General features: G+C 39.8%; 1 protein-coding gene and 1 long non-coding RNA gene across 2 annotated transcripts; one reads left to right on the top strand and one right to left on the bottom strand.

Moving 5' to 3' along the window:
* The first annotated feature begins 4,666 nt into the window (after window positions 1-4,666).
* LOC133542379 (uncharacterized) lies at window positions 4,667-18,218 on the top strand. Its single transcript, XR_009804143.1, has 3 exons — window positions 4,667-4,752; window positions 12,108-12,246; window positions 18,131-18,218. It is a non-coding gene; the product is annotated as an uncharacterized LOC133542379 (long non-coding RNA).
* LOC133542603 (trace amine-associated receptor 1-like) lies at window positions 13,810-15,098 on the bottom strand. Its single transcript, XM_061886884.1, has one exon. It carries the CDS (start codon window positions 15,096-15,098, stop codon window positions 14,148-14,150), a length of 951 nt encoding a protein of 316 aa, XP_061742868.1. The 3' UTR covers window positions 13,810-14,147.
* Window positions 18,219-21,733: the final 3,515 nt, after the last annotated feature.

Here is a 21,733-nt window from a genome sequence, read left to right as displayed (position 1 = left end):
TGCGCGTCGTGTCCGACCTTGTTAGTGCGTGCACTCATGTTTTATATCTGTGTCTATCTAATTTGCATAACATATTCATTCTCCACTTGACCAATCGGATGTAAAAATGTCATTTGTTGATGTCGGTGCCAAGGAGACACTACTGCAGCCTCGGAACTTTCCAAAGACCAAACTTGATGGTATATTCAGAAAAAATAGAAACAAATAAATAAAATAGAAAGTATTAGTATTGTCCCGATACAAATATTTTGGCACCGGTACCAACATTATTTTGGTACTTTTCGATTATTTTCAAAATAAAGGGACCACAAAACATTTGCATTATTGCCTTTATTTTACCCCAAAAAATCTTAGGGTACATTAAACATATGTGTCTTTTTGCAAGTTTGTCCTTAAATAAAATAGTGAACATACAAGATAACTTGTCTTTTATTAGTAAATAAGCAAACATAGGCTCCTAATTTAGCTGCTGATATGTAGTTTGTTGATGTCGGTGCCAGGGAAACACTACTGCAGCCTCGGAACTTTCCAAAGGCCAGAATTGGCCAGAAAAAAAAGAAACAAATAAATAAAAAACATAAGTATTAGTGTTGTCCCGATACAAATATTTTGGCACAGGTACCAAAATTATTTTGGTACTTTGATTATTTTCTAAATAAAGAGACCACAAAACATTTGCATTTTTTGCCTTTATTTTACCCAAAAAATCTTAGGGTACATTAAACACATTTGTCTTTTTGCAAGTTTGTCCTTGAATAAAATAGTGAACATACAAGATAACTTGTCTTTTATTAGTAAATAAGCAAACATAGGCTCCTAATTTAGCTGTTGACATGTAGTTTGTTGATGTCGGTGCCAAGGAAACACTGCTGCAGCCTCGGAACTTTCCAAAGGCCAGAATTGACTGTATATTCAGAAAAAAAAGAAACAAATAGATAAAAAATATATGTAGTAGTGTTGTCCCGATACAAATATTTTGGCACCGGTACCAACATTATTTTGGTACTTTCCGATTATTTTCTAAATAAAGGGACTACAAAAAAATTTGCATTATTGCCTTTATTTTACCAAAAAATCTTAGGGTACATTAGACATAAGTCTCTTTTTGCAAGTTTGTCCTTAAATAAAATAGTGAACATACAAGATAACTTGTCTTTTATTAGTAAATAAGCAAACATAGGCTCCTAATTTAGCTGCTGATATGTAGTTTGTTGATGTCGGTGTCAAAGTTATTTGACACCCACATGGGGCGGCATAGCTCGGTTGGTAGAGTGGCCCTGTCAGCAACTTGAGGGTTGCAGGTTCGATTCCCGCTTCCGCAATCCTAGTCACTGCCATTGTGTCCTTGGGCAAGACGCTTTACCCACCTGCTCCCAGTGCCACCCACACTGGTTTAAATGTAACTTAGATATTGGGTTTCACTATGTAAAGCGCTTTGAGTCACTAGAGAAAAGCGCTATATAAATATAATTCACTTCACTTGTTGTTGACGAACCCCAAGATGCAGAGAAGGAGGCAGCCATGGAATGAGAAAACATGATTTAATTAAAACTAAACAAGAACAAACAAAAAACACGCACGTGGGCAGAATAACAAACTAAGGGAGCTAGAAAACAAAAACGAACTTTAGCATGGAAGCTAGTTGATAGCAAACAGAAAAACTTGAAATAACTAATGGCTAACAAGAACAGCTTACTGCTACGACGGCCAGGACATAATGTAGCACGACAGGTAATAGCTGAAATGAATCACATCGAGACGACAAGGGCAACATACGGCAACGACAAGTCCAAATGACAATAGAATGATCCAGCACTGACTGGAGGAACAAAGGCAGGTAAAATAGGACCTGGCTGATTGACATCAGGTGTGGCCAGATGCCAATCAGCCACAGTTGAGTGAAAACAGCACACAGGGAGACAAACAAGAAGCTCAACCGTATTTGTACCTTGTTTTTACTCTTGTACCTTGTTTTTACTGTTGTACCTCGTTTTTACTCTTGTACCTCGTTTTTACTGACTACTGCTGCAAACCAGATTGCCCCTCGGGGACAATAAAGATTTTCCAAGTCTAACCAAAATAAGAGCACTTGACAGGAACTAAAGACAGGAGGTACTAAACACAGAGGAAACAAAGACAAAAGAACACAAAAAAACGAAAACATAGACAAACTGACAGGGGAAAGCCTGACAGTAAGCCCCCCCCTCCCATAACGGATACCAGACGTTTTACGAACCCCCCCTGGAAAAAAAAACAGTCCAAGGTCAAGGGAGGGTGGAGGGAGGACAAGGCAGTGGGCCACCAGGCCAAGTGTCCCCGCACCCAGCAGGGAAGAGTCAAGTGGCGATGGCGAATGGAACGCCGCAGCCATTTGCGAGGCGGTCGCCCATGAAACGACCACCTCTGTGGCCGACAGGTGTATGGTGGTGCCCTCTGCTGGCCCACTGGACAGGATGGTGGTGGCGCCCCCTGCTGCTGGCCCACCGTAGAGCGTGGTGGTGGCGCCCCCTGCTGCTGGCCCATCGGAGATGGTGGTGGTGGCGCCCCCTGCTGCTGGCCCACCGGAGAAGATGGTGGTGGCGCGCCCTGCGGCTGGCCCACCGGAGAAGATGATGGTGGCGCCCCCTGTTGCTGGCCCACCGGAGTGCGTGGTGGTGGCGCCCCCTGCTGCTGGCCCACCGGGTTGTGTGGTGGAGTCTGCTGGCCCATCGGAGTGCATGGTGGAGTCTGCTGGCTAATCGGAGTGCGTGGTGGAGTCTGCTGGCTAATCGGAGTGCGTGGTGGAGTCTGCTGGCCCACCGGAGTGCGTGGTGGTGGCGCCATAGGTTGCAGACCCACAGGAAATAATGGCGCCGTAGATTGCAGACCCACCGGAGGTGATGGCACCGTAGGTTGCAGACCCACCTGAGGTGATGGTGGCGTCTGTCGGCCCACCGGAGATGACAGTGGCGTCTGCCGGCTCACCGAAGATAGCGCCGTCTGTTGCAGACCAACTGGAGATGATGGCTCCGTCTGTTGCAGACCCACCGGAGGTGATGGTGGCGTCTGCCGTCCCACCGGAGGTGTTGGCGGCGTCTGTTGCAGACCCACTTGTGATGATGGCGCCGTCTGTTGCAGACCCACCGGAGGTGATGGTGGCGTCTGCCGTCCCACCGGAGGTGATGGCGGCGTCTGTTGCAGACCCACTTGTGATGATGGCGCCGTAGTTTGCAGACCCACTGTGCCTCCCAAGCTGCACATCTCCTCCTAAACCCCCCTCAAGGGACGGATGCCAGACGTCAATCGAGAAGCCAACATAGGACAGGGATGGGTGGTAGGGATTGCAAAACGATGCAAAGTGTTTCCTCGATTTGTCCATTAATTCTAAAACCTTGTTAAGTCTCTCTTCCATAGATAACTCTGCGGGGTTCTAATCTGGCTGGATCATTCTGTCAAAGTTATTTGTTGTTGACGAGCCCCACGATGCAGAGAAGGAGGCAGGCATGGAATGACAAAACATGATTTAATTAAAACTAAACAAGAACAAACAAAAAGCACGCACATGGGCAGAATAACAAACTAAGGGAGCTAGCACTGGGAGCTACAAAACAAAAAGGAACTTTAGCATGGAAGCTAGTGGATAGCAAACAGAAAAACTTGAAATAACTAATGGCTAACAAGAACAGCTTACCGCTACGACAACCAGGACATAATGTAGCACGACAGGTAATAGCTGAAATGAATCACATCGACACGACAAGGGCAACATATGGCAACAACAAGTCCAAATGACAATACAATGATCCAACACTGACTGGAGGAACAAAGGCAGGTAAAATCGGAGCTGGCTGATTGACATCAGGTGTGGCCAGATGCCAATCAGCCGCAGCTGAGTGAAAACAGCACACAGGGAGACAAACAGGAAGCTCAACCAAAATAAGAGCACTTGACAGGAACTAAAGACAGGACACAGAGGAAACAAAGACAAACGCAGAGGAAAAAACTAAAACATTGACAAACTGTCAGGGGAAAGCCAAGGAAACACTGCTGCAGCCTCGGAACTTTCCAAAGGCCAGAATTGACGGTATATTCAGAAAAAAAAGAAACAAATAAATAACAAATATATGTATTAGTGTTGTCCCGATACAAATATTTTGGCACCGGTACCAAAATTATTTTGGTACTTTTTGATTATTTTCTAAATAAAGAGACCACAAAACATTTGCATTATTGCCTTTATTTTACCAAAAAATCTTAGGGTACATTAAACATATTTGTCTTTTTGCAAGTTTGTCCTTAAATAAAATAGTGAACATACAAGATAACTTGTCTTTTATTAGTAAATAAGCAAACATAGGCTCCTAATTTAGCTGCTGACCTATGCAGTAACACATTGTCAATGCTGGCAATGCTTAATTATTTGGGACGTCGCTCTGTTTACGGAGTCACTTTAGGGGACCTTTGAGGTTATGGGGACAAATAAACAGGTCGCCTGAAGGGAAACCTTTTTAAGTAATAGTCAGATCCATTCTGAAGATGCCTTAGTGATTTTTAAGGTGTTTTTTTTTTCCCCATGAAACAATTTTACTGGTTATTTTGATTGTGAGACATTTGCACAGCAGCCCCCCCATAGGGCTGTAGCTGGTACAGCGCTCATATCCCTTCACTGATTACCAATCGACTGCACCCGGTCCCCAAACTGAAGGAGGTTCCTCTGCAGTGCAGGACATGTCGGCTGACGAAACAGGAAAATAAGCTGTTTAAACCAAAAAGGTAAGCACATATTTCTTATAAATGGAGGTCATTGACTATCATTTGTGCAAGAGCAATGTGTTCATAACCAAGTTAAGCCAAAAAATGAGGTGAGGTAGCTTTTGAATCATGTTGCTTTTATTTGGCATTTGGATTGGATCTTATATATTTTACTACAAAGAGTTAAAGATGTATTTTTTGGTAGTGAACATTTTCCAACGGGTGCACTTTGTCTTGCTTTTTTTTAAATTTTTTTAGTATTTGGACTGGTTTATAGTGAAAGTAGCTGTAATTTAATGTTAACTGGTTGTCTATAAGTTATATATTTACAAACCCCGTTTCCATATGAGTTGGGAAATTGTGTTAGATGTAAATATAAACGGAATACAACCATTTGCAAATCCTTTTCAACCCATATTCAATCGAATGCACTACAAAGACAAGATATTTGATGTTCAAACTCATAAACTTATTTTTTTTTTGCAAATAATAATTAACTTAGAATTTCATGGCTGCAATACGTGCCAAAGTAGTTGGGAAAGGGCATGTTCACCACTGTTTTACATTAAATTTTCTCTTAACAACACTCAATAAACGTTTGGAAACTGAGGAAACTAATTGTTGAAGCCTTGAAAATGGAATTCTTTCCCATTTTTGTTTTATGTAGAGCTTTAGTCCTTTAACAGTACGGGGTCTCTGCTGTCATATTTTACGCTTCATAATGCACCACATATTTTCAATGGGAGACAGGTGTGGACTGCAGGCAGGCCAGGAAAGGACCCGCACTCTTTTTTCACGAAGCCACGCTGTTGTAACACGTGCTGAATGTGGCTTGGCATGGTCTTGCTGAAATAAGCAGGGGCGTCCATGAAATGACGGCAGCATATGTTGTTCCAAAACCTGTAGGGGAGACAGGGCCTTCTCTGTGGTCGGCCCTAAGCTCTGGAACACTCTGCCCCTCCATGTTCAAACTGCTTTCACAGTGGAGTGTTTTAAGTCTCGTCTTAAGACTCACTTTTATTCTTTGGCTTTTAACACTACGTGAGTTGTGTGGTCCTCTGTCTTCTGTTGTCCTCTGTGGGTTTTTTTATACACTTTGATTTCTATTTTACTGTTTTAATTGATTTTACCCTTTAAAATAGTTTTTAATCATATTTGTTTTTATATTGGTTTTTTTTATATTGGTTTTACATTTATTTATTTTTTGTTTTTATTCAGTCATTAGTGGAGCATATAATTGTTTTTTTAATATTGTTTTTAACATGGCTGTGCAGCACTTTGGAAACGTTATTGTTGTTTAAATGTGCTATATAAATAAAGTGGATTGGATTGGACTGTATGTACCTTTCAGCATTAATGGTGCCTTCACAGATGTGTAAGTTACCCATGCCTTGGGCACTCATGCACCCCCATACCATCACAGATGCTGGCTGTGAAGGACTCTGACCGTCGTAGCGTGGATTGCATGGACCATCTAGGAAGGACATGGCTAAGCAGGTTTGACTCTCGTTTATTATTTCCATAAACCATTCTGCGTCAAAGTCGATCGCGCCGTTTTCCAGCGCTTCCTCCTCTTCTGTTCGTCTCGGCTGGCCTTTCGGTCGCCGGTGACTCCGTCTTCCTCGGGGGCTCATCGTTCGCTCGTCTCCTTCGTCTGATTGTCTTTGCTTCCGCTCTGCTCCGGACACTCCAACTCTCTCTGCCCCTCCTTCCTCCATCGCCAAACTCAAGCCGGGCCTTAGTCCGGCTGAGCGTACTCCCCCCTACCTTTACTTAAGGAGCAAGAAAAAAAAAACTGCCCCAGCCACCTGTCTTCTCCTTGCCTTCTCAGTCTTTTCCTTTGTCCCTTCCTTTTTCTTGGTCTTCTTTGTCTTCTTCTTTGTCCTCTTTGACTCCTTCTTTGTCCTCTTTGACTTCTTCTTCGTCCTCTTTGACTTCTTCTTCGTCCTCTTTGTGTCATGATCTGCTCCTCGGATCATCGCATATTCTGGTTTTGGTTTTGTTTTGTATCTCGTTGTGTTATTTGACTCCCTTAGTTCCCGGTGGCACTTCCTGTTTTGTTCCGTTTCGATAATTACCCATTTTTGTCACCTGCCTTGTTTTTCACACGCACCTGATTCTTGATTATCCCTTCTATTTAAGCCCGCCTGTGTTTGCCAATCGTTCTCGGACTCTTATTTGCTTCCATGCAACAGGTGACATCGCTCTGCCCGCATTGTGGTAATTCCTTTTGTGTACTTTAGCTTCCACGCTATTCTGTTGTTTGTCCCTAGCTCATGCTGGCGCTTTCTGTTGGTTTTGTTTGTAGTGCCTTCGTGCAAGTGTTTTTGTTGGTAGTCTGGTTTCGTAGTTATTAATAAATCAGCATTCCTACCTTTACGCTGTGTTCCTTCCACATTGCATCCCACGAGAGAACGCAACCACACCACGATGCCAGCTATGCGTCACACTTTGACTTCTTCTTTGTCCTCTTTGACTTCTTTGTCATTTTTGACTTCTCCTTTGTCCTTTTCTTGAATTTCTTCAAGTATTTCTTCTTCTTTCTCCATTTCTTGAGTTTCCTCCACTTTTTCTTCTTTAACTTCTTCATCTTCATCATTTTCCTGAATTTGTTCACATATTTCTTCCTCTTTCTCAATTTCTTGAGCTTCTTCAACTATTTCTTCTTCTCTATCATTTTCTTGAACTTCAACTTCTTCTTTAACTTCTTCTTCATCTTCACCTTTTTCTTCATTTTCAACTTATTCTTCATCTTCATCATTTTCTTGAATTTTTTCAAGTATTTCTTCTTCATTCTCAATTTTTTTGAGTTTCTTCAACTTCTTTTTCATCTTCAACTTCTTTTTCATCTTCAACTTCTTCTTCATCTTCAACTTCTTCGTCATCTTCATCATTTTCCTGAATTTCTTGAAGTATATCTTCTTCCTTCTAAATTTTTTGAGTTTCTTCAACCTCTTCTTCCTCTTCTTCTTCATCTTTAACTTCTTCTTCATCTTCAACTTCTTCAATCAATCAATGTTTATTTATATAGCCCTAAATCACAAATGCCTCAAAGGACTGTACAAACCATTACGACTACGACATCCTCGGAAGAACTCACAAAAGGGCAAGGAAAACTCACACCCAGTGGGCAGGGAGAATTCACATCCAGTGGGACGCCAGTGACAATACTGACTATGAGAAACCTTGGAGAGGACCTCAGATGTGGGCAACACCCCCCCCCCCCCCCCACCCCCCCTCTAGGGGACCGAAAGCAATGGATGTCGAGCGGGTCTAACATGATACTGTGAAAGTTCAATCCATAGGTGCTCCAACACAGCCGCGAGAGTTCAGTTCAAAGCGGATCCAAGACAGCAGCGAGAGTCCTGTCCACAGGAAACCATCCCAAGCGGAGGCGGATCAGCAAGTGTAGAGATGTCCCCAACCGATACACAGGCGAGCGGTCCATCCTGGGTCCCGACGAGCGGTCCATCCTGGGTCTCGACTCTGGACAGCTAGTACTTCATCCATGGTCATCGGACCGGACCCCCTCCACAAGGAAGGGGGGGACATAGGAGAAAAAAGAAAAGAAGCGGCAGATCAACTGGTCTAAAAAGGAGGTTTATTTAAAGGCTAGAGTATACAGATGAGTTTTAAGGTGAGACTTAAATGCTTCTAAAGAGGTAGCATCTCGAACTGTTACCGGGAGGGCATTCCAGAGTACTGGAGCCCGAACGGAAAACGCTCTATAGCCCGCAGACTTTTTTTGGGCTCTAGGAATCACTAATAAACATTATTAAACATGCATGTATATTTATTAAAACACCTTTTAACATGTGAACAAAAAAGGCAAAATAAATAAATATAAATTATATACTGTATATAGAGACAGATAGATAGATAGATAGATAGTACTTTATCGATTCCTTCAGGAGAGTTCCTTCAGGAAAATTCAAAATTCCAGCAGCAGTGTACAGAGTTGAGATCAATCAAACAGTAAAACGTAAATAATGGGGTTATAATAGAAACAAAATCGAAAAATATTACAATGAGAATAAAAAAAAGTGCAACAATGAGAATTCAAATATAACAGTAAAATAAGAATATAATAAGAGAGACTAGGCAGTAGTGACCATGTTATGAAAACGTATTGCTTTGCATCCCCTGTCATCCTGTTACCCCTCGCCCCCCTCCCCAGAGAGGAGTTGTACAGTCTAATAGCGTGTGGGACAAAGGAGTTTTTCAGTCTATTAGTCCTGCACTAGGGATGAAACAGTCTAGAACTGAACAGGCTCCTCTGGCTACTGATAACGCTATGCAGAGGGTGACTGGCATCATCCAGGATGCTCACTAGTTTGTCCACAGTCCTCTTCTCTGCCACCGTCACCGGTGAGTCCAGTTTCATTCCGATTGTAGAACCGGCCCGCCTGATCTGTTTCTCAAGTCTGGAGCTGTCCTTCATAGATGTACTGCCCCCCAGCACACTACCATGTAGAACAGAACACTGGCAACCACAGACTGTTGTTAGTACATGGTATATATAAATGTGTATATATATATATATATATATATATATATATATATATATATATATATATATATATATATATATATATGATATGTGTGTGTATGTATAAGTATATATGAGGTAGATCACCTGGACTTGGTCATTTATTAAGTCATTGATTATCGTTGAAAAACTTATTGTGGTGTTACCATTTAGTGGTCATATACTGCACTGTGCTATCTACTAATACAAGTTTCAATCAATCAATCAATCAATCAATGAATGCCTACTGAGCCTATGGTGCTGTTAAGTTATTGTGGCTCAATTTGCATATATTTTTTTTAATTTTAATGTATTATTTATTATAAATCATTGTTTTAGTTGCTTAAGAGATATTCCTGACTCTGAATTTGCTCATTGCTATTTTTAAGTTTTTGTGCATTATTTGTTGCTGTAATCATTAAACGAACAGGTTACTCATCAGTTACTCAGTACTTGAGTAGTTTTTTCACAACATACTTTTTACTTTTACTCAAGTAAATATTTGGGTGACTACTCCTTACTTTTACTTGAGTAATAAATCTCTAAAGTAACAGTACTGTTACTTGAGTACAATTTCTGGTTACTCTACCCACCTCTGCTTGTAAGAAACTTACTTTATTTGTCGCCATGAAGGCGAGGATTAGGGATTTAGAAATCGCTAAAACACTGTGGACTGGGGCTGGACTTTAGTCGCTAACTAGTGTGGAGAATGCATATATGTTTAAGAATTCTATCTTTATTCATAGTCATGTTTAAAGCAGCTAACGTTTTTCCATTTGTAGTCTTTCGATTATTTATCTTATGTCCGCAAGTAAACTGTGTGATTTAACTTGAAGACTTGGAATGTAGGAGTAAGAGTACTCCCTTTATATCTTATCTGTATTCGAACAATGAGGCTGTATTCTTTTCTGGACAGGGTGGGGGCTTTCTTCGTATTGAAGAAGTTGTCTCTTCCGTTTCAATGTTAAACCAATCCGAGAAGCCGGTATGAATGTATTGGTGTGGGCTGGTCTCCTGAAGATTCAGTAAAACTTAATAATATTCCTATTCTGGCTTGATGGTCCTTCTTACTCTGCATATACAAACCCTATTTCCATATGAGTTGGGAAATTGTGTTTGATGTAAATATAAACAGAATACAATGATTTGCAAATCCTTTTCAACCCATATTCAGTTGAATGCACTACAAAGACAAGATGTTTGATGTTCAAACTCATAAACTTTATTTATTTTTTTGCAAATAATAATCAACTTAGAATTTCATGGCTGCAACACGTGCCAAAGTAGTTAGGAAAGGGCATGTTCACCACTGTCTTACATCAGTTTTTCTTTTAACAACACTCAATAAACATTTGGGAACTGAGGAAACTAATTGTTGAAGCTTTGAAAGTGGATTTCTTTCCCATTCTTGTTTTACATAGAGCTTCAGTCGTTCAACAGTCCGGGGTCTCCGCTGTCGTATTTTATGCTTCATAATGCGCCACATATTTTCGGAGGTAGACAGGTCTGGACTGCAGGCGGGCCAGGAAAGTACCCACAATCTTTTTTCACGAAGCCACGCTGTTGTAACACGTGCTGAATGTGGCTTGGCATTGTCTTGTTGAAATAAGCAGGAGCGTCCATGAAAAAGACGCCGCTTAGATGGCAGCATATGTTGTTCCAAAACTCGTATGTACCTTTCAGCATTAATGATGCCTTCACAGATGTGTAAGTTACCCATGCCTTGGGCACTAATGCACCTCCATACCATCACAGATGCTGGCTTTTGAACTTTGCGTCCATAACAGTCTAGATGGTTCGCTTCCCCTTTGGTCCGGATGACACAATGCCGAACATTTCCAAAAACAATTTGAAATGTGGACTCGTCAGACCACAGAACAGTTTTCCACTTTGCATCAGTCCATCTTAGATCATCTCAGGCCCGGAGAAGCCGGCGGCGTTTCTGGATGTTGTTGATGAATGGCTTTCGCTTTGCATAGTAGAGCTTTAACTTGCATTTACAGATGTAGCGACGAACTGTATTTAGTGACTGTGATCTTCTGAAGTGTTCCTGAGCCCATGTGGTGATATCCTTTAGAGATTGATGTCTGTTTTTGATGCAGTGCCGTCTGAGGGATCAAAGGTCACGGTCATTCAATGTTGATTTCCGGCCATGCCACTTACGTAGAGTGATTTCCCCAGATTCTATGAACCTTTTGATGATATTATGGACCGTAGATGTGGAAATCCCTAAATTTCTTGCAAATGGACTTTGAGAAACGTTGTTCTTAAACTGTTGGACTATTTGCTCATGCAAATGTGGACAAAGGGGTGTACCTTGCCCCATCCTTTCTTGTGAAAGACTGAGCATTTTTGGGAAGATGTTTTTATATCCAATCATGGCACCCACCTGTTCCCAATTAGCCTGCACACCTGTGGGATGTTCCAAATAAGTGTTTGATGAGCATTCCTCAACTTTATCAGTATTCATTGCCACTTTTCCCAATTTCTTTGTCATGTGTTGCTGGCATCAATTTCTAAAGTTAATGCCAATTTGCAAAAAAAAAAGTTTAGCAGTTTGAACATCAAATATGTTGTCTTTGTTGCATATTCAACTGAATATGGGTTGAAAAGGATTTGTATTGTCCTGTTTAAGAGTGTCACAACATTGCTGTTTATGGCAGACGAACTGCTTTACGGTAGACAAAAACATGACTGCTGTTGTTGTGTGTTGTTACCGCGCTGGTAGGACGTTAACGAAACTGCCTAACAATAAACCCACATAAGAAACCAAGTTTTAACGTCATTGGGCAGACACGCTGTTTATATTGTGGGAAAGCGGACGTGAAAACAGGCTGTCTTCACTCAGGTCCGCATGGAGCTGGAGCTCCGCCTGAATTTCGGGAGATTTTCGGGAGAAAATCTGTCCCGGGAGGTTTTCGGGAGAGCCGCTGAATTTCGGGAATCCCCCGGAAAATCCGGGAGGGTTGGCAAGTATGCTTTGCTAAGTAAGTTTTGTTCCACGTTCTAGTCTGTGCTAAGTTATAGCCTTAGCTTCCGGTACGATCGGCACTTTGTTCTGTCCATTTGGTACCTGTTTGTGTTCGGTAAAGTTTAAATGTCGTCGTTACCTGCAAGTCCTATCCGGAGTCGTCCTGGGAGAACAACACTCACATCACCGTGCGACCCGGTCGTGACGATTACAGAAGAAATTACCAATGCAATAGATAGTAAAAAAAAAATGTGCGGCAGCAGTGTTTATGGATCTAACTAAAGCATTTGACACAATTAATCATAATATTTTAATTACAAAACTAGAACGATACGGCATCAGAGGGTTAGTCTTAAACTGGATAAGAAGTTAACTAACGAACAGGAAACAATACGTGAAGCTAGGCGAACACACTTCTACAGCGCTAAATATATCCTGTGGTGTACCTCAGGGATCAATACTAGGACCTAAATTATTCAATCTCTACATAAATGACATTTGTAAAGTTACAAAATATTTAAATTTAGTATTATTGGCGGATGATACAACGGGGTTTTGTTCAGGAGAGAACACACAGAAGATTATACAAATAATAACAGAAGAAATGAACAAATCAAAAAGACGGTTTGACAAAATCTCAGTAAAACTAAAATAATGCTATTTGGTTACAGGAGAAGAGAAAGTCAAAAACAAATGCAAATAGACGGAATAGAAATTGAAAGAGTAAATGAAACCAAATTTCTAGGTATAATGATTGATGATAAATTGAACTGGAAATCTCATGTAAAAAATATACAACATAAAGTAGCAAAAAACACGTCAATAATGAATACAGCAAAACATGTTCTAGACCAGTAGTTCTTAACCCTGTTGGAGGTACCGAACCCCACCAGTTTCATACGTGCATTCAACAAACCCTTCTTTAGTGAAAAGATTATTATTATTATTTTTTTTTTTCAAATTCAAGAAAAAGCTATGTTTTTTTTTACTGGTGCACAAAACGAACCGTGCATGAACATCACTTTGTTCAAAGAACAAAACCAACACGGTGCATGAACTCACAACAAATTACACACCTTACACATATTACCATGAATTGATTAACGTGGACCCCGACTTAAACAAGTTGAAAAACTTATTCGGGTGTTACCATTTAGTGGTCATTTGTACGGAATATGTACTGTACTGTGTATTCTCTTCCTTTGCAATCTGCTGGTAAAAGATTCAATCGAATCAATCAAACAACCTGCAAATCAGCTGGAAAATTAAAGGGAACATTGTTTGTTGGGCATCCATAATACGCTGATAGGGAGAAGTTTTTATTTACACGATAAGTCGGATGTGTCTTTACCTCCATGGCGGAGGTTTCATCGAACCCAGGTTAAGAACCACTGTTCTAGACCAAAAAAATCACTTCATCTTCTCTACTGCTCTCTAGTGTTACCATATCTGAGTTATTGTGTAGAAATATGGGGAAAAAAATTACAAAAGTACACCTCATTCTCTAATGGTGTTACAAAAAAAGACCAGTTTGAATAATACATCATGTTTGTTGAATCAAAGATACTGAAGTTCCATGACATAGTGAATTTTGCAAACAGCTAAAATTATACACAAAGCAAACTATAACCTGCTTCCCCAAAAATATACAAGAGTTTTTCTCAGCAAAAGAGGAGAAATATAATCTTACAGAAAAATGTAATTTAAAACATTTGTTTGCATGTACAACACTTAAGACCTTCAGTATATCTGTATGTGGAATTAAATTAAGCAAAGCAATCAAACAATGCAGTAATGTCATCCACTTCAAAAAAAACTCTTCAAACGTAGTGTTTACAAAGTACAAAGAAGAGGAACCATGATAAACATTCTGAATGAACTCAAACTCAAACGTGCGGCTTACCCATATCGAGCATATTATTCAAGTCTGGTGTTTGAGAAATCGCGTAAACATATTTTTCCGGATATAACTATTTTAAAAGCGGACCTGTACCAGCTGTAAAATAAAGCATAAATGAAAGGGTTGAGCATTGAATTTGACAGGACAAACAAAGAAAGAGGGTCGATGACTTCAAATGACACTGACACCTTGTTCGAAAACGAAATCATCCAAACTGTAAAGAAAGGACAACAACAGACTAAGAAGGCGCTCAAAACTATAGCCAGAGTTTTAGTGGCCTTTCTCTCCATCTTCCTGACGGTTGCTCCTGGTGTCCTGCTGTGATAGGTTCTGTTTTGGATGCTGCGTGCCTGTTTATGTGCTACAAAGAAGATAATTGCATATATACACATCACTATGATCATAGGAAGGTAAAAGGTTAAAATGGGTCCTGAAACATTCACAATAACAATGTAAATATAACATTTGTTTCCACATTTTGCATAAATTATTCCTGCAATCAAAAAACCAGTAGACAGTAGAAATGAAAAACTCCAACTCAACAAGATCATGAACACAGTGACACGAACAGTAATTGCAGTTTTATATACCAGAGGTTTGCACACTGCGTAGTATCTGTCTATAGAAATACACATTAAATTCAGAATAGAAGCCGTGGTCAGTGTTACTTCAATGCATTGTTGCGCGAGACAGACCAAACCTCCGTGGATCTGACAATAATCCCTGTTGAATTTAGTGTCGAGAGGAATGGTTAAAAGACCAACAAGTAAGTCGGACACAGCCAGAGAGAGAATGAGATAGTTAGTAGGAGTGTGAAGCTGTTTGAAATAAATGACAGACATGATTATGAGGAAGTTTCCACATATGATGACAACACCTATCAAGTAAGGGAATATTCTCAGTAAAACACAAGAAACAGATGTGTGACAGGAAATTATGACCTCAGATTTGTTGCCTTCTGGTGCCATGTTTCTGTACCTGAAAGTCATCTCAGTTATCAATAAGGCAGATTAGATCAGATCAGATACTAAGTGCAAACGATCCTATCAGTCATTTTCAGTGTGGCATACTGCACCTGTCTTGGATGACGACTTCATCGACTGTTGAAGTTGCGCGTCGTGTCCGACCTTGTTGGTGTGTGCACTCATGTTTTATATCTGCGTCTATCTAATTTGCATAACATATTCATTCTCCGCTTGACCAATCGGATGTAAAAATGTCATTTGTTGATGTCGGTGCCAAGGAAACACTACTGCAGCCTCGGAACTTTCCAAAGGCCAAACTTGATGGTGTATTCAGAAAAAATAGAAACAAATAAATAAAAATTATATGTACTAGTAATATTTTGGCGTGTGTGTGTGTGTGTGTGTGTGTGTGTGTGTGTGTGTGTGTGTGTGTGTGTGTGTGTGTGTGTGTGTGTGTGTGTGTGTGTGTGTGTGTGTGTGTGTGTGTAAAAAGTGTTGACCCCTTCCTAATTTTTTTATTTTTTTTGCATGTTTGTCACCAAATGTCCATCCATTCATTTTCTACCGCTTATTCCCTTCGGGGTCGCGGGGGGTGCTGAAGCCTATCTCAGCTACAATCGGGCGGAAGGCGGTTGACTCCCTGGACAAGTCGCCACCTCATCACCTGAATGTATCAGATCAAATTTAAAAATGAGTCAAAGACGACACAAGTGAACACAAAATGCAGTTTTTAAATGAATGAGGAATGTCAATCAATCATCAATCAATGTTTACTTTTATAGCCCTAAATCACGAGTGTCTCAAAGGGCTGCACAAGCCACAACGACATCCTTGGCTCGGATCCCACGTCAGGGCAAGAAAAAAGTTAGTCCAGTCCATAGTGGAACTAACATAATGGTGTGAGAGTCCAGTCCATAGTGGATCTAACATAATAGTGAGATTCCAGTCCATAGTGGATCTAACATAATAGTGTGAGAGTCCAGTCCATAGTGGATCTAACATAATAGTGAGATTCCAGTCCATAGTGGATCTAACATAATGGTGTGAGAGTCCAGTCCATAGTGGATCTAACATAATAGTGAGATTCCAGTCCATAGTGGATCTAACATAATGGTGTGAGAGTCCAGTCCATAGTGGATCTAACATAATAGTGAGAGTCCAGTCCATAGTGGATCTAACATAATGGTGTGAGAGTCCAGTCCATAGTGGATCTAACATAAGAGTGAGAGTCCAGTCCATAGTGGATTTAACATAATAGTGAGATTCCAGTCCATAGTGGATCTAACATAATAGTGTGAGAGTCCAGTCCATAGTGGATCTAACATAATGGCGAGACTCCAGTCCATAGTAGATCTAACATAATAGTGAGAGTCCAGTACATAGTGGATCTAACATAATAGTGAGACTCCACTCCATAGTGGATCCAACATAATGGTGAGAGTCCAGTCCGTAGTGGATCTAACATAATAGTGTGAGAGTCCAGTCCATAGTGGATCTAACATAATAGTGAGAGTCAAGTCCATAGTGGATCTAATATAATAGTGTGAGAGTCCAGTCCATAGTGGATCTAACATAATAGTGAGAGTCCAGTCCATAGTGGATCTAACATAATAGTGAGACTCCAGTCCATAGTGGATCTAACATAATGGTGAGAGTCCAGTCCATAGTGGATTTAACATAATAGTGAGAGTCCAGTCCATAGTGGATCTAACATAATAGTGTGAGAGTCCAGTCAGTTCAGTTTTTCAGTTTATTTTCAGTCTAACAAAAACATATTCAAACATGGATCACGATTCAAAAATGAATAACATGACTGAAACAGGCAGAAGCAAAAAAGCTTATATGCCCAACATAATTTTTTTTTACATTCAATTAAGTTACCTTTTCTAATCATTTTGTAATACAAAAAAGAAATATAGTCATTCAGCATTTACATTTAAGTTGCCCTTTCACAAATAATACAAAAATATGTACTTACACACAAGCACATTTTTGTAAATAGATAAACATACATACCTTCTAAATACAACATTTAACCAAACAAACAAAAATTTCTAGTTCACATAACTTTTTTAAAATACATTGTGACATGTTCTTTTTGAAATTAAATACTGAGTCACTCATTTTTATTTCTTTACCAACAGAATTCCACAAATTAACACCGAGAACAGATAAACATCCACGTTTAACAACTAATCTTGCTTTTGGTAAAATAAACTTAGATTCATCTCTTAGATTGTATTTGCTGGTCTGTAGAGAGAAGTATTTTTCAATTCCTTCTGGAAGAGTATTTATTCTTGCTTTGAACATTATCTGTGTTATTTTATAATAAACAATATCTTGAAATGTCATAAGTTTTGATGTAACAAATAATGGATGGGTATGGTCATAATATCCTGCTTTGTTTATTAGCCGTACAGCTTTTTTTTTGCAGCAACACAATATCATTAATTATGGTTTTAAAAGTGGTTCCCCAGAGTTCTACACAGTATGTCATGTATGGAAGTATCAAAGTATAATAAATTGTTAAAGAATTGTAATCAAGTAATTCTTTAGTTTGATACAAAACACCAAGTGTTTTTGATACTTTTGTTTTTGTATAATTTACATGTTGTCTCCATGATAATTTATAGTCAGTTATAACTCCCAAATCTTAGTATCAAAGACACGCTCAATTTTATCTGCATTTATTTTAATATTTACTTCATTAGATACCTCAGTTTTGGTACCAAATATCATAAATTTAGTTTTAGCAATATTAAGTGATCATTTATTCATATCAAACCAGTTTTTAAGCACTGTCATTTCTTGTTCTATTTTTACCAAAAGTTCATTAAAATTTCTCCAGAACAAAGGATGGTTGTATCATCAGCAAACATAAAAAATGTTAAGAAACTTGATGCATCACAAAAATCATTAATGAAAATTGTAAATAACTTAGGAGCAATTATAGAACCCTGAGGAATTCCACAAACTATATTTTTAAATCCAGATATTGTATTATCCACCTGAACACATTGTTTTCTATTTTCTAGATAGCTCTTGATCCAGGACAGAACTGGCCCTCGGATGCCGTACTTATCCAACTTATTTATTAACTGTCTGTGGTCAATGGTATCGAAGGCCTTTTTTAAATGGATGTCATGGAAAAGCTCTACATGTGACCCAGGTGTCCTATAAATACAACTCAAATATGCACTACGTTCGTTGTTTATTTGTATTTTCAATCAATCAATGTTTATTTATATAGCCCCAAATCACAAATGTCTCAAAGGACTGCACAAATCATTACGACTACAACATCCTCGGAAGAACCCACAAAAGGGCAAGGAAAACTCACACCCAGTGGGCAGGGAGAATTCACATCCAGTGGGACGCCAGTGACAATGCTGACTATGAGAAACCTTGGAGAGGACCTCAGATGTGGGCAACCCCCCCTCTCTAGGGGACCGAAAGCAATGGATGTCGAGCGGGTCTAACATGATGCTGTGAAAGTTCAATCCATAGTGGCTCCAACACAGCCGCGAGAGTTCAGTTCAAGCGGATCCAAGACAGCAGCGAGAGTCCCGTCCACAGGAAACCAACTCAAGCGGATCAGCAGCGTAGAGATGTCCCCAACCGATACAGGCGAGCGGTCCATCCTGGGTCCCGACGAGCGGTCCATCCTGGGTCTCGACTCTGGACAGCCAGTACTTCATCCATGGTCATCGGACCGGACCCCCTCCACAAGGGAGGGGGGACATAGGAGAAAGAAAAGAAGCGGCAGATCAACTGGTCTAAAAAGGAGGTCTATTTAAAGGCTAGAGTATACAGATGAGTTTTAAGGTGAGACTTAAATGCTTCTACTGAGGTAGCATCTCGAACTGTTACCGGGAGGGCATTCCAGGGTAGTGGAGCCCGAACGGAAAACGCTCTATAGCCCGCAGACTTTTTTTGGGCTCTAGGAATCACTAATAAGCCGGAGTCTTTTGAACGCAGATTTCTTGCCGGGACATATGGTACAATACAATCGGCAAGATAGGATGGAGCTAGACCGTGTAGTATTTTATACGTAAGTAGTAAAACCTTAAAGTCACATCTTAAGTGCACAGGAAGCCAGTGCAGGTGAGCCAGTACAGGCGTAATGTGATCAAACTTTCTTGTTCTTGTCAAAAGTCTAGCAGCCGCATTTTGTACCAACTGTAATCTTTTAATGCTAGACATGGGGAGACCCGAAAATAATACGTTACAGTAATCGAGACGAGACGTAACAAACGCATGGATAATGATCTCAGCGTCTTTAGTGGACAAAATGGAGCGAATTTTAGCGATATTACGGAGATGAAAGAAGGCCGTTTTAGTAACGCTTTTAATGTGTGACTCAAAGGAGAGAGTTGGGTCGAAGATAATACCCAGATTCTTTACCGAGTCACCTTGTTTTATTATTTTTATAGTCATACTCTCCATAACATCATCTATAACTAGACTGTTGATAATTTCACAGTAATATTTTTTTTGTACATAGAACGCAACACCACCTCCCTTTTTATTTTTTCTATTTATATTATAAAAATCATAACCTTCTAATATAAACATATCATTAATTTCATCTGTCAACCATGTCTCTGAGATGGCAGTTGCTTGGAATGTTGATTTTAAAGATTTCAAGCACTCTTGTATCTTCCCAAAATTAGCCCTGAGACTTCTACTTTTAAAATGAATAAGCAAAAAACCCTTTAAATCCAAATGTTTAAATCTATCCTCTGAGTAATATGAAACATTTATGTTATGTAATCCACTTAAATTGATTTCTGGATCAATGTCATTACAAAATTCTCCTCCTTTATCATCATTCATTTCTAAATAACTTCAATTTAGTTCCTTACAGCTCATCCTGTCTTGAATATCTTCTTGCCCAGCTATACTGCTTTCTTCCTCGTCAGAAATATAAAAGTCAAACTCATTATTAGTCATCCTCCAAAGAAGTTTAACCAAAATATCAATAATGAACTAAAATGTACGATGTAACTTAAAAAAACACAGATTATCCATAATCCTAATGTCCATATACCATGTGTACCATACATTTTCATTGTCCACATACCATTTGTTGTCCTGATTCAGCAAGTTATTTAACCTTCGTCTTGTGTTAGGGTCGGCACCGACCCGTTTTAGTTTTTAAATGCATAAAATAACCATATAAATACATTTTTTTGCATAAAAGCTTTTTGACTTTATCAAGAACCTCTATTTCAACAAATCAAAACATGTGTTTGGTTTTTCACTAAATTATAAAATGCTCTGGATGACATTATGACCTTGGTGTTGTTAGGGTCGGTTTCGACGCAGTTATAAAAATAAGATTATCAAGCAATAATTAGAGGCCAAAACTGAACACACTGACAGCCAGCTCCTCTCCCAATCATGTGAGCTTTAGGGGATTCTCATTTTACCTTGTTATCCAGTACAAAAAAAACAAAGACTGGCATGTCCAGACATGTCAATCAATCAATCAATCAATGTTTATTTATATAGCCCCAAATCACAAATGTCTCAAAGGACTGCACAAATCATTACAACTACAACATCCTCGGAAGAACCCACAAAAAGGCAAGGAAAACTCACACCCAGTGGGCAGGGAGAATTCACATCCAGTGGGACGCCAGTGACAATGCTGACTATGAGAAACCTTGGAGAGGACCTCAGATGTGGGCAACCCCCCCCCCTCTAGGGGACCGAAAGCAATGGATGTTGAGCGGGTCTAACATGATACTGTGAGGTCAATTCAGTCTCAAAATTATTAAAATGAAAAAATAAAACAAATAAGAGATAAGATATACGTTCTGATACCCCTCAGTAATAGTCAGGTAACACAACAACCTTTTATTTATTTATAAGATTCTTTTAAAGTTAATTTTACCATTTTTAAATGGAAATCGAGGGGTATACTGACAAAAAAAAGGCCCAATGGCCCATTCCAAAAATATTAAAACTAGGGATGCACCGATTAATCGGTAACCGAATATATTCGGCCGAATATGGCAAAAAAAGCCACATTCGGCCTTCGGTGGAATGAGTTAAAAACAAGGCCGAATAGTGGCGTGTGACGCAAGTTTTTGACGCGGTGACGCAATCAACCAACGTGCAGTGACGTTGGGATATGTTGTGTACTTGTATAAGTGTATGAGGTTACAAGCACACACTTATTGAGATTTAGTGGGGCCTCTGTTTACATTATTAGCCTGTTGTGTAGGCTACCTGTATAAGTGTATGAGGTTACAAGCACACACTTAATTGAGATTTACTTGAGCCTTCTGTTTACATTATTAGCATATCTACTGTGGCTACGCAGACTTTTGCCAAAAGGACAATAATTCATTTGTTGTGGGTTTATCCACTTTAATAAATAAATAAATGGGTTGTACTTGTATAGTACTTTTCTACCTTCAAGGTACTCAAAGCGCTTTGACACTACTTCCACATTTACCCATTCACACACACATTCACACACTGATGGAGGGAGCTGCCATGCAAGGCGCCAACCAGCACCCATCAGGAGCAAGGGTGAAGTGTCTTGCTCAGGACACAACGGACGTGACGAGGTTGGTACTAGGTGGGGATTTGAACCAGGGACCCTCGGGTTGCGCACGGCCACTCTC

The sequence above is a fragment of the Nerophis ophidion genome, linkage group LG24 (assembly GCF_033978795.1).
Source record: "Nerophis ophidion isolate RoL-2023_Sa linkage group LG24, RoL_Noph_v1.0, whole genome shotgun sequence".
NCBI classification, from domain to species: Eukaryota; Metazoa; Chordata; class Actinopteri; order Syngnathiformes; family Syngnathidae; genus Nerophis; species Nerophis ophidion.
This window is presented reverse-complemented; position numbering and strand designations above follow the sequence as displayed.

Excerpts from the sequence above, each read along its gene's own strand:
- LOC133542603 (XM_061886884.1), bottom strand. The coding sequence starts at position 15,098 with ATGGCACCAGAAGGCAACAAATCTGAGGTCATAATTTCCTGTCACACA.